This window comes from Lissotriton vulgaris, chromosome 7 (assembly GCF_964263255.1).
Source record: "Lissotriton vulgaris chromosome 7, aLisVul1.2, whole genome shotgun sequence".
Lineage (NCBI taxonomy): Eukaryota > Metazoa > Chordata > Amphibia > Caudata > Salamandridae > Lissotriton > Lissotriton vulgaris.
This window is the reverse complement of record NC_141695.1, coordinates 411885051-411899624: the sequence shown is the minus strand read 5'-3', so window position 1 is coordinate 411899624 and position 14574 is coordinate 411885051. Positions and strand designations below refer to the sequence as shown.

Here is a 14574-nt window from a genome sequence, read left to right as displayed (position 1 = left end):
TAAAACTAAGCACAGAGCTGCAGATAATGACAGTTGATAGCGACCTCATATATTTAAAACCCTCTTTGGGATATCCCTTAAAATAAGCTGAATAAAACAAGCTCTTGATTCTTTGTAGAGTGTCCAAAAAAGTATGAGGCGTATTGTGCTCTGTTGGGCTACATTGTTACATGGACAGGGTGGATGTCTCTCACACCAATCCCCCTGCTTTGGAAAAGCCACAAGAAAGTGCAATGTGCTTGAACGAAATCTAGTCATTAGAAAACGTGAATGGACCTGGGTGGTAAAGGAAAAATAAAATTGTTGCTGATTTAAAAGTGCACAATCCACTGTGTCACTGACCTGGTTAGACAAGCTTAATCATTATGATACTCATTTTTAATGGCCATGTTCATATTAGGTTGAATAGACTCCACGTTATCATAAAAATCTTTAACGGTCTATCATATAAAAAGTTTCCTTGACATAACGTAACCAAGGGACCGCCATTGCATTGTCAAGGTTAATGCAGTATATTAGGATACCTCTTGAAAATAATAGGTCCTCTGAGGTCCAGATTTTTCCCCATAGAAGGAAGGGGCAATATGAATTCTGTCAGTCACATAGTCTAAACCCACCTCAGACCCACCTCAGACTGACAGAATAGAGTGGGGGAAGTACTGGGGATAGTCTTTTTAAAAATGTGTTCTTTGATATTTGAATCTGTGCACTTTTATGATATCCCCATACTCCTGCCCCATAGGTAGCCACTGATAGACATTTGGATTTATACAATGTTTTCAATTCAGCTATCGGCTTATGACCAAGTTGGCCTGCAAATCAGAAAAGCCCCTTTATAATTCTACTAGTTTGTTGTAGCCTTGTCGTGATCAAGTGGTCCCAGTTTAGTTTGTTATTAAAAAGGTTCCCCAAGTAAGTAAAATTTAGCGCTTTGTTAATAACAATATCATTTACTATATATTTACGTGTGTTAGTTTTGTTTGAACCACAGACCATAATAAAAGATTTACAAAAATTAACCTTAAGGTACAGTCCTCTCATAAACTCAGTGAATGCATTAAAACATTTTTGTAAACTATTGGCTGTTAAGGTCATCAGGACTGTATTGTCTGCATAGGACAAAAAAGGTACCTGTTTACCTTATATTCTTGGAAAATCCAAGTGTTGTTGTAGTAAAAAGTGTTCTAAACCATTAGTATATATTAAAAATGAGAAGGGAGGCAATATACAGCCCCGGCGCCCTACCTCGGTTGAGGCAAGTGGCTTAGTCTTTTCTCCCCCTGGGCCATACCGGATAGCTACTGTAGTGGATGCATGTAATCTGCGCAACAAGGTAACAAGCGATTCTTCAAATCCCATAGTGTCCATAAGTGACCACAACTTTCCCCGACGAACTGTGTCGAAGGCACTGGACAAGTCCATGAAGGCCAGATGGATTGAAACATCCCTGGCCTTCATGTACTTGCACGTAATCATAGACAGGTTGAGGCACTGCTCAGTCGTACCCCTTTCCTTCCTGAAGCCAAATTGAGTGTTCACTATAAGGCCAGAGGTATTGGCCCATGACTCTAGGTGTGCAAGAATTACCCTCCCCAGCAACTTGCATATGGAACCATTAGAGAAATCGGCCTGTAGTATGTAGGGTCAGTTCTATTTCCCTTTTTAAAAATCGGCACCACCAATGCTCTTTTCCATGATGATGACCATAAATACACCATTACCAGTTACTAAATACACACTCACTGATTCCTAGGTCTATACACACATCTACTCATTCACCCATACAGTCACTCATACATACATGCAATCACGCATCAATACATCACTATCATATGCACTCACACACCTATACAGACAATCACACACCGCCACTCATCCATAGTTACTAAAACACACAGTGAGTCATGCAAATAATTTACTCACCTGTACAGTTATACACACACCACCTCACTTATTCATTCAGAGACTAACACATTCTTACTCTCTTTTATAATCAGTGATACATGCACACACTCATCCATGCGGCCACTCTTAAAATCACTCACTCTCACATATAGTCATTCACATACTCTAACACTCACATATACTGCCTTTCACATATGTAGTTACTCACACATGTACCACTGATACGCCCATTCATTCTTCAATACACCTTGGTATATATAATATAATATAAATATTTTACTCTGGGAAAGAATGCATTTGTAATTCATTTTAATAACATACTGATAATTTTTCCATCTCATTTCCCATAATTCTTCCACCTGCTTTTTCTTCCTTTATCTCAGTTCCTCTCCTCTTCCTTTCTCTTAGTAAATTATTTCTGTGACTTCCTCTTAACCCTCGTTTCCTATGCATTCACTGCCTGCCAAGTGTTGTTATATATATATATATATAATATATATATATATATATATATATATATATATATATATATATATATATATATATATATATATATATATATATTTTATTCCAAAGGTCCAAGCTTTTAGGAGTCACACGACTGCTTCCCACTTCCTCTGCATTCTGAAATTGGGTATGGTAGCCCTACGCGTTTCGAGGCCGTCGACATTTTATCTTTAGAATCACGAAGCAGAGGCAAACCTTGGTAGGTATTTGGTCCGCTGTGCTGTTCGTGTTGGACTTCGTTCCACTTTCAGCCTTGTTAGTCTTTAACAATGGTGCTCTCCGCACGCCGGGACAGGCATGCATAACATTTTATTCCAAAGATCCAAGCTTTTAGGAGTCACACGACTGCTTCCCACTTCCTCTGCATTCTGAAATTGGGTATGGTAGCTACCAAGGTTTGCCTCTGCTTCGTAATTCTAAAGATAAAATGTTTTAATGCTGGTGCGTGGAGCCCACTAATGGCAATACAATGACTCTTAAAAGACTACATGTCCCAGCGTGCTTCCATTATCGTAGCGCATCAGCGCGGCCCTTAAAGGTTTTTTTCTTCAATTAACGAGGCACGCCCATAAGAGACTTCCGTGCACCAGCGACAAACAATAGCCAGCCCCTGATGAGATGCACGACGGCCTCGAAACGTGTAGGGCTACCATACCCAATTTCAGAATGCAGAGGAAGTGGGAAGCAGTCATGTGACTCCTAAAAGCTTGGACCTTTGGAATAAAAAATATATATATATATATATATATATATATATATATATATATATATATATATATATATATATATATATATATTTTATATATATATATATAACAACACTTGGCAGGCAGTGAATGCATAGGAAACGAGGGTTAAGAGGAAGTCACAGAAATAATTTACTAAGAGAAAGGAAGAGGAGAGGAACTGAGATAAAGGAAGAAAAAGCAGGTGGAAGAATTATGGGAAATGAGATGGAAAAATTATCAGTATGTTATTAAAATGAATTACAAATGCATTCTTTCCCAGAGTAAAATATTTTCCCAAAGAAGAAGCTATGCTCCAAAGTTCATCGAAATACTATTGGCCCGCATAAAATGTTGAACGTTGAAATGAAGGGAAGATGAAGAATGAGTATTCTGTATTCAAGGCAAACATTTTAAAATAGTCACTTGTCACTATAAATTTAAATAAAAATGAACAGAATGAGCTATGAATTCAAATTCACTCTGCATTTAAGCCTTGTCACTTGGAACAATCCAGGTGCCAGAATACAGCATCCATGCCTAATTTCCAAACTGTCGTGTGAAGTTCCACTAATTTTGTTTTGTTCTTTGAATACTTCACATTAGTGCACTGCATTATTGAGTAACTCCTAAAATAACTTGTACCACATCGAGCGAATAAGCATTGCTATGGAATTCTATAGAAGTACACATGGTTAAAGGGCTGCCGCTGGTGAATAAAAGACAAAATAAATGTCAGGTGCATGGGTGCTACTGAAATTTGCCAGCATGTGAATTAGAATTGGGTCATGATATATCCATATCCAGGCTTGGTTCTCAGATTGCACACACTATCTGTTACAGTGCATAATGTGAAAATGCATATGTTGTTTGTGGGTCATACATGTGCACCGACAATCTGCATACAAATGATGTATTAAAAATAATGTTACATTTCTACTTCTTATGTGCAAGTTTAAAAGGAACATACATGGCTGAGATATCTCTGTATCATCGTACAAGTGCACAGAAAGAAATTCTTAGTCATATTAACAAATGCTGGCCTCTTAGCCCTGTCTTGTCTCAAACTCTACAGATCGTCTATGGTTCAATTTGGTGAGGAAGTACACTTATTGTTTCCGTTTAAAGCACTGCCTATTAGTACCTACTTTAGAATGAGCCAGGTGAAATGCATGATACAAACAATATATTACCTGAACATTCCACTCCGACATCTTCACTATGATAACAGTCGTGCTGTCCCCAACCTCGGTGTTGGCAGGCCGTGAGGGTACTTTCCGTTCCTGTGCAGCCGACCTCATCGAGCCATATGCCCCCAGATCCCCGGCCAAAGTAAGCCCCTTCTTTTGCAGCTGTAGCGGGGCCACACCCTATCTGCTTGCACACCACGTTCGCATCTTCTATTCCCCATGAATCGTCGCATACTGTCCCCCACTGGCCGTCGTATAATATTTCCACTCTCCCAATGCAAGAGTTACTTCCATTCACCAGCCGTATAGGGGCGGACTCTGTAGGAAAGAAGAACACAAGCGGCACAGGTGAGAGGCCTTTGGGATATACCTGAGTGCATAAAACCCCGTTCCCAATATTCTGTTTCCAAATATGCTGCATTTCTAATTTAACTACTTAAAATTGGGAAATAATGAAAGTGGCATTAAGGCAATCGATGCCGGCACATCTCTCGCCTCTGGCCTCCTGACTCACCCACTCTCTTTCTAGCCCTCTTGAGTTCGTTTCCCCCTCTCTCTCCTTCCATCCCCCTCTCTCTCCCTCCACCCTTGCTTTCTCTGGCTCGTATCCTCTTTCTGTTTCTCTCTGCCTCCCTCTTCCTCTCTCTCCATAGCTCAGTGGTTTTCAAACCTTTTAATGACGCGCACCCCTTTTTTCCCAAACCTTGCCACTGCCTCCAAAAATAAATCGGCCCCCCAAACTGTTTCACAATTATTCTATTAAATTGACAGTGTTTAAATAGGTTTGAACTTATTTAAACATTGCAGGTAAGTTACATTAAAATTTTAAAACAGATTCGAACACATGATTGCCCAACATAGAGCATTTGTGCAAGCCCCTATCGCCACCACACCATAACATATAGTGACGTTGTGGTGGAGATAGGGTCTGCATCTTATGTACAAGGCAGCGCTAAGCCACTTAACGTGGCTTAATGCTGCCTTGTACATAAGGCCCCCTTTCACGCTATGGTTATAGTGAAAGGGTTGGGCAGGGGGTGTTACAGAGGGCGTTCCACCGCAACACCCATTCAATTAGACGCTGCCCCCTATGTACAAGGGTGGCGTACACAGGAGGCAGGGCCAAAATTAAGCCCAGGTAAAAACTGCTCTTAAGATGGCGAAACGAGGAGAAATGCATTATTTCTCTTCGTTTTTACTTTTTCTACATGGAAAAAGCAAAATTGCCATTGATTGTTTTGTTCCTTCCTGTACACAACCAAACTTTTTTTTTAAATGCCATTTTGTCACTTTCATGGTTGCTGCATGAAACAGCACACGTTAAAGTCATTGTCAATGGCATTTCTAGCATTGTTTCCTAGACACCTTCCTACACATAACAATCCTCCACTGTACTCAGACACCCTTACACTCTGGTGTAAGGGTGCATGCATTGGCTCTAAGTTGCTAAACTTAGCACCATCGCAAAGGAAAACGCAAGGATGCACCACATTCTTGTCAATATGATGCAGCCTTGTGTTTCAGAAGTGAAGGAGAGACGGTAAGCCAGGAAGGCTAACGCCTCTCTCCTCTACTTCCGGTGGGGGATTTGGTGTCCCTTCACTTTTGACAAATTTCCCCACCCAGGACATAAATGACATAAGATGTTAATGATGGGCATTTACAGAGCGGCTTACTTATTTTATCTGAAACCAAAGCAGTTATCAGAATAATTATTCTTTTGGCCAAAGCCTCGTACCCCTCCTGAGATCACTTGAGGCTCCCCTAGGTCCCCCCTCCCCCAGTTTGAAGATCTCTGCCATAGCTCTTTCCCATTCCCTCTCCCCTTTCCTGCGACTATTACTTTTGCTGTTCCATCTCTAGCGCTCTTTGAGTCAAGCCTTTCTTTGCTCGAGACTTCTTTTAATGGGATTTCTGCAATTAAGAGTCCCAGCCTTGCTGAGCCACTGCTTTCGAACTGTGTAGTCTAGATGAGCGTACGTAGGTGCTTGAACGGGCTTCGAGGATGTGCTGATGAGATTTTGCCAAAACATTAACATCTCATTAGCTACCATGCTAGGCTTACAGGACACCACTTCTCATTGGGCTTACTCTCGACAGGCCCAGCGGGTCACAATTCCTGTGACGCAGGTTGCAGTGGACTGGTTCCACCAGTCAGTGGAGTCTGCTTTAGATTTCTGGTGTCTATTGGAGTCCCTCTTGCTGGAGCAAAGACCTTTCACCAAAGACACACATCGACACACGGTTCTGTTATGAAGGAAATTGAGGCCTTAAGATAGGTACTGTCTCAGAGGCACAAATCCTTTGTGTTACAGAGACAAGCAGGCCCTTTGACCTACATTAACCCTCATTTCACAATAACGAGCAACAGAGAGGCTTTCCCCTTATCTGATCACTGTGTGCTCTGTGCACAGAAGACGGTCCATCCTAAATACGTAATCTCCATGTCCAACAGTGACTAACCTACGTCACAACAAATTCTTGGAAACAGACCAAGAACACATCTTCCTCTGACCAACATTACGTCAATCCAAGACACCTTTCCAGTATAAGTATACCTCTCTTTGCCCAAGCAAACCAGAGGAGACAGAGACTTCCAGGCCGACACTCTGCCCGAGGCGCTGCAACCTGCGTCATGCCACATCTCCAGCTGGCAGAGGTCCATCACCCATCTGTGGGTGTCCAGCTCAAGATCAGGATGAAGTCCCACTAAGATAAAGGGGTTAGACTAACTCCTAGGGGGATTCTTGGCTCTCTAAAGACCTACACACATGCTAGGTCTACTTAGGTACATCTAGTTAGGCATCATAGGAGTATAGGCTTTATCTTAATGCATTCTGTATTTCATGTATTTGTTCATTACTATTGCAAAATGGTATAACTATACAAAGCCTTTTTATTTAACTGCACTGCTGGCCATAATTCTCTGCTACTGTCCAACAGTTGTCGCAGCACATATAACCAGTACTAGAAGAACAACTGTGCAATAAATGTTATTGTAAACACACCGACTGTTTCTTTTATGTACTTCTCTGAGATGAGTGACTGAATGAAAAGTAGTATATTGTTTCCATGATCCTGAGGGATGTGGGTTTTATGTTATGTGGTTGCCAGAAGCTATTCCCTTCTTGTCTTCAAGAAGTTTCTAGTGGCCTCTGAGTTAGCTGGTACACAGTAATTAAGTTTAATATACATAATAGGGGCATACAGACATCAGTCCTATGCCAAGCCTATCGTGTATGTTATTCCAATGCGCAGAACCTATAAGGGATATAGGAACTACACTACAGTTCCAGTATAGTCCCTTCAGGGCGCTTAAGTGTCCCCTCTTTGCGCTGCGGCAGAGTCCAAAGTCCTGCCCTCGGTGAAGGCATCCTCTTCGTGCTCCTCTTCTTGGATTCCAAAGTACTACTAAAATTCTGATGCCAGAGGAGCCCCTAACATCCTAGTCTAGGGGGGGTTAAGGGAAAGAAGGACAGTGGTCAATGGGCTAATAGTACCTTCTGGTAATCCACCGACGTGGGTGTACATCAATATGCTACCAAGAATGCTCTATTTTTGGCCCTTTCAAAGCATCAGGACCCTTCCTTTGCTGTACAGGCCTCATAACCCACCCTACAAGTGTCGTTAGCCTTGGGGCGAGTACGACTCCCTGAATACCTAATTTTCCCACTTGTCGGATTGGACAGGTCAGGTAGGACTTTTTCCTCTAGCTAGGGACAATGTAATTACATATCAAGGGCGGTGAAGACTTTGAGGTTAACTGCCTTGATTGTTGTAAGCACTAGCCATCCTGAAATAGTGGAGGTGTGACATCCCACTCGTCAGACATTTATCTACCCAGAGCTACCACGCTACCAGCGCTTCTTCAGTAGACTGTTGAAGCCCACTTTCTCACATCCTCCCCTGCCCTTCACACACATTGAGATGACCAGCCATCCTTGAGCTTGGTTCTATTCCCTCGTTCTCCAGAGTTTTAGCTTATACCTGGCTCGGCACACCCGCGCTTGCAACACCACCTCTACTCTGACTCCCACGACCCCTGCAGCCACACTGCGTCCTCAGTCCTCCTTCCAGCCATCATTTTCCTTTTTCCTTCCCCATGCAGCACTCACCAAACTGGCAACCCGGTCCTGATGAAGATCCTAAATAAATTGGATCGAAACGCCGTCAACCCTTCTAAAGCGCGACTTATGGCGCACCATCAACCCTGGTTCACAAAACAGAGAATCATCACTCATTGATTGAGGACAAACCATTGCCTTTGTTTATATTGCGTTTTTGTCACATTGTCACCTTGTGTCCTTTGCTGTATTCACCCATCTGCGCCATCACTCTTGCTTCACTAACACTTAGTGCACAAAGCCACCTTGGGTTGCCACCGCATTTTATGCCTACTTTGCTGCTATAACTGTTCTGTATGAACTGTGTTCTTAAATACTTAAATAAATGATGCTACGTGCCTTCCCATAAACTGAAAACCAAAGTGTCTTCCTCTTTTCCATGTTCTCGTAATGTTTTGTGCATATATATATCTATATATATATATATATATATATATATATATATATACATCAACGCTCCGACAAGCTTGCCGTTAGAAACAGCACCTTCAAGGAGAAATGGACACTTCACTGCAGCATGCGTGTTGCAGAAAATCTGTTTATTCTATTTTTAAAAGTAAATTCAAAGTGTCCCGATCCAGACGCGTTTCGGCAAACTCAGTCGCCTTGCTCACCAGATAACAGTGATTAGAAACAAACACATTTTGAAATATTAACCACGAATGAAAATGTTCAGCAGATTGTCATGTGACCCCTGGCTTTCATAGATGAAAGACTTTAACCCCAGGTTACACTTACAGAAAGCAGACTAGCGTTTTCCATTGTCAAATCCAAAGAACGTAATTACTCCTGCATCATTAATTATACATAAGACAACAAATATATTTTCAAAAAGGGTCACAGTTCGAATATCAATATAAAACATATAATGCACAAATCCAATAACCAGTGAACAATTAGCATTTAACAGACACTACAATTTATACTTGTAACAATCATAGAAATCAGAGGCAAGAGCTACAACCAAGGGCTGAACGAAAATTAATCATACTTTTCTTTAATTACTGCATAATACATATTAAGTACTCCGTCCCCGGCTGCCAGCACCCATCACATTGCTATGTTCATTGGTATTGTTGCAAATGAACCCACTAAAACAAGTTGTCATGGACTTGGACTTACTGATCACCTGCGCTTTGCCTGTGTCATTGACAGTCAGAACAGTGCTCTAAGTGTAAAGTGCTAAAAAATGAGAAAAATAATCGTAAAACAAATACTGAGTTCCCAGCCGGGAACCCTTCGGTCCTGTGTTTGGATCCGAGAGAAGGCAGCAGTACAAACAATATATATCTATTACATCAAGGGATCCACCTTATAAGTTCTTTTCAATTCAGGATCCCATTTCGAAAGTGGCTACGTGCAAATAAATCCAGGGTAAGGTCATAGGCTAAAGTGGCTAGTGCGTTGTAAATTACTCTAATGTTGAATATTACAGGATCATTACATCTGTGCAAAACGTACCAATAAATAGTATAAAACCATAAATTCATAAGCAATAAATCCATGATAAAATACACATCCACCAGACACCAGATGGAGATATAAAAAATTACTCCTACAATAAATAACAAAAAAAACACTTTATACATAAAGCGATATTTAAAATGCCTTCTAAAACTAAATTAAACCTAGATTATAAACCTGAACCTACCAAACTTGATGCTCTCTCTCATGGAAATTCAAAGGAAGTGTTTGACCAATTTCATAAAGATATTCAGAGATAATGATGTAAATCTTCACAAATATTCAGTCCTTTTGGGCTCTTTGTGTCAGGCTCTAAAATGTACCTCGTTTCGAGTTATCTCAAAGCTTTTTCCCTGTTGCCTCCTCTCTTGCTGCAAGGGACACTGTCTATAACAAAATATGTTAGAACATTCAGATTGTTGTTATGTTCTAATTTGACGTGTCGAGCAACAAGATAGGATGGGTCAGAATTAACCATTGCTCTTAAGTGTTGTAATATGCGGGCGTGTACCTGAAGTTTTGTACTTCCAACATATTGGAGACCACATACACATGATAAGACATGAACTGCATGATCTGTTTTGCATGTAAAATGTCCACCTATCATGATCACCTCATCTGAAAAGACGTTCTTATATGTATTAGTATTGGCCCCAAATTTGCACGCCCTGCAGGTACTACACTTAAAGAAACCCTTTTTAGGAGAGAGCCATTTATCTTTATTGCAGAGCTCAGGACTATTTTTGACCAAATCACTCCTCATAGAGTGTGCTTTCCGGTAGGTAAAATCAGGTTTAGATGGTAAAACTTCCTTAAGAACTCCATCTGTCAAAACAATAGGTCATTGTGAGTTTATAATCTTCCTTATGGTGTAAGACTGCGTACTAAAAGTGGAAATAAATCTACATTGAGAATCGGAGGACTCATCTTGCACATCAGAGGTATCAAATCTTAGCTGTGTGCTTGTCTGATTCATTAAATTGGGGACCACACTCAGCAATGCCGATCTTTCCTTTTCATTAGCTTTTTTCATTGCTTGATCTAATTTGTGTGCCTGGTACCCCCGGCCAAGAGTCTAAGTTTTGCATTTTCCTGCGATTCTTTTAGTGCCCTTTCTGAACTACAGGCCCTCTGTATTCTCAGAAATTCCTCATAAGGGAGACTAGCTATGGTGTGATGCAGGAGAAAACTGGTGGCGTGTAATAGAGTATTACCTGCCGTGGGTTGCTGATACAGGCTTGTTTCTATCGGTCCTTCATGCACAGTAATCTGAATGTCCAAGAAATTGGTGGAACTAGCTTCGATTTGGGAAGTAAAAGTAAGGTGGAGCTCATTCACATTTATAAGCTCCACAAATTGGCCCGCTTCCTATTTACTCCCCTACCACACGATGAACACATCATCTATATACCGCCACATGTGCAATACATGCAAATCATAAAGTGCTTTGTTCTTAATCCTGAGGACATGCTCCTCCCACCAGCCAACATGTAAACATGCATAGCTGGGGGAGAAGCATGTCCCCATTGCCACACCTTCTTTCTGTTTGTATATTTTACCATCAAACAAGAACATGTTATTCAATAGACACCTCCGAAGCATTTCCAAGAGCATTTTGTTACGTTGGTACATTCCAACTTCCCGTTGTTTGAGAAAATTTGCCACTGCTCGAAGACCATCATCATGTTTGATACTTGTGTAAAGCGAAACAATATAGAGGGTTAAAAACAACATATCGTTAGTCCATTGCACAGTATTAAGTTTTTCTAAAAAATCTCTTGAATCCTGTATAAAAGTGGGTAACTTGACAACAAACTCCTGTAGGTAGTAATCTACATATTTTGATGTACTTTCAAAAATGCTATTGATTGCAGAAATAATCGGTCTGCCTTGCAACGGATTTAATCCTTTATGAACTTTAGGGATAAGATAAAATAAAAGTAAAACTGGATATTCTTTAAACAGAAATTTAAATTCATCCTTGGTAATCAAACCCTCCCTTTGCCATTTCAAAAGGTCATTTTTATAATCGTTGTTAATTTTACGGACAAATGTTTCATTACTAAGTTCATAGCATTCAGAATCACTTAGTTGTCTTAAAGCTTCTGATCTGTAGAGTTGCTTATCCCACAGGACAATGTTGCCACCCTTGTCCGCATTATTAATGACCACCAAATCATTTTCCTTAAGTTTCTTCATTAATTGGAATTATTCTCTCTTTTTGGCATTGACTCTCGTCGTGGATTTACAAGTGTTTTTGTATAGTGATTTGAGTTCCTCAGTGACTCTATCCTGAAAAATATCAAGGGCATCCCAAGGCATTATAGGCACAAACGTTGAGACTCCTTTAAAGGGGCTATTGCCGGGTGAGGATATATTGATTCCTTCCATTTGCGCCACCCTTTGAGACCCCATAGGCTCCGTTGTATCCTCACTTAGTGCATGCAGAGTAGTTAACAAAGGGATTGAGCCTGCAGATAATGTCTCCTGTACCATATGTGACATATTCGTGTTCTTAGCCTTGGTCTGTCCATGATTTTTGATCAAAAATAATTTTTTTAGCTTAAGTTTTCAAATGAATTTATAAACATCAACCCTGGTTTGAACAAAACTAAAATTGCTCTCTGGACAGAAGCTCAGACCTAATGCCAACAGTTGTTTCTCGGCACTATTCAATTCTATATCCGTCAAGTTGATAATGGTGTTATGACATCCAGTACTTATTTGCGCCAATTCCTTCTCCTTGATTGCCCCCTGGCGGTTATGTTTTGCGCACTGCCTCCTTTGTTTCCTCCATCTGTTCCTTTCTTTGTTTGATGTCCTTGTTGGATTCTCGGTCGAAGGGATTGTAGCCTCTGTTATATATATATATTCACTGAAATCAACATAGGTTTCACACCAGTTATAGTTAGCTGGACATTTTACTCATACAAAACCATTGAAATTCCCCTGTTATAGTTAGTTGTACACACTATAACTCGCGCGCCCGCAATCCACTGCTGATGATGTCAGATATTACATCATTCATGACATGGTCAGTTACATCACTGATGACATCACTGATGACATCTCAAATGGCATCACTGATCGACTGCCAGTAGGTATATATATATATATATATATATATATATTCAATGAAAAAACCATTGGTTTTAGGCCATATATAGTTAGGGATTTGCATTTACAAAACCTTATTTTAGTCGCATAAAACCATTGAAATTCCATATATAGTTAGATGCGCTAACTATATATCGCGCACCCGCTATCCACTGCTGATGATGTCACATATTACATCATTCATGACATGGTCAGTGACATCACTGATGACATCACTGATGACATCATCCAGTGACTGTATGTTTCTGTAAAGTTAAAATATGTCTTACATATTGAAGAATGAGTGGATGTATAAGTGTCTGGATGAAGGATTTAGTAGGTGCATGACTGATTGTATGAGGGAGTGATTAAATGTGTCTCACTGAGTGCATGGGTTAGTGATTAAACTGTATTAATTTGTGCATCATTATATCTGTTGTTCTGTAAACTGCTGCATGTGTTGATCAGTAGCTATATGAATAACTATATGGGTTATTGATTGGTTGCTCAAGTATTTGTATGGGAGACTGAGTATGTGTGTGGGTGGCTGGGAGGTGTGTGACTCTGTGCATAGATGTGTAAGCAGTTGATTCACTAGGTGTATGAGTTCAAGAGTGCATGTGGAAACAGCTATATGGGCGGTTGACTGTGTGCATGAGTGTATTGGTGAGTGAATGGATATCTCAGTGCTACATGTCAAAGTAAGTACATATGTAAAACACAGTACATGTGAGAGTTAACATATATAAATAACTGTGCATAAGAGCCAGTGAATGTGTGAGTGGCTGTATGGATCATTGTGAACATGTATCAAGGATTGTATAAGAGAGTAAATATGTGTTAGAATATGTTTCAATAAGTAAGGTGTGTATAACTGTATAGTTGAGGAATTGGAGGTGTGTTTGATTCTTTGCATGACTGTCTAGGTGTATGAGTAACTCCATGGATGAGTGACAGTCTGTGAGTGTCTGTTTTCACTGAGTGTATCTAAGGATATATCAGAGTCTGTAGAGGTTCATCGTATTAACACATGAATGATGTCATCTGTGATGTTGTCAGTGATGTCATTTGAGTTGTCATTTGAGTTGTCATCAGTGATGTCATTTGAGATGTCATCAGTGATGTCATTTGAGTTGTCATCAGTGATGTCATCAGTGATGTCACTGACCATGTCATGAATGATGTAATATGTGACATCATCAGCAGTGGATTGCGGGTGCGCGATATATAGTTAGCGCATCTAACTATATATGGAATTTCAATGGTTTTATGCGAGTAAAATAAGGTTTTGTAAATGCAAATCCCTAACTATATATGGCCTAAAACCAATGGTTTTTTCATTGAATTTTCAGGGTTTTGTAAATGCAAATTCCTAACTATATATCGACTATAACCTATGGTTTTTTCAGTGAATTTCAATGGTTTTTTAATAGCAAATATGAAAAGCTTTAAAATGTCAAATACGTGATAGATAAAAACATTTTCGTATTTATGCACGCTGATGTGCTTTGAACGCTGCACCCCCCCCCCTCCCCTCTTTTCTCTTAGTAGAACTCTCTCTTT

General features: G+C 40.2%; 1 protein-coding gene across 1 annotated transcript in view; it reads right to left on the bottom strand.

Moving 5' to 3' along the window:
• LOC147701761 (uncharacterized) overlaps positions 1–12114 on the bottom strand; it is a 469217-nt gene extending 457103 nt beyond the window's left edge. Inside the window, exons 1-2 of the mRNA XM_086929364.1 lie at positions 11961–12114; positions 4331–4645 (exon numbers count right to left, since the gene is read on the bottom strand). Of these exons, the coding sequence (XP_086785490.1) occupies positions 4331–4645; positions 11961–12114 (469 nt within the window). The remainder of the gene's footprint in view (positions 1–4330; positions 4646–11960) is intronic.
• Positions 12115–14574: the final 2460 nt, after the last annotated feature.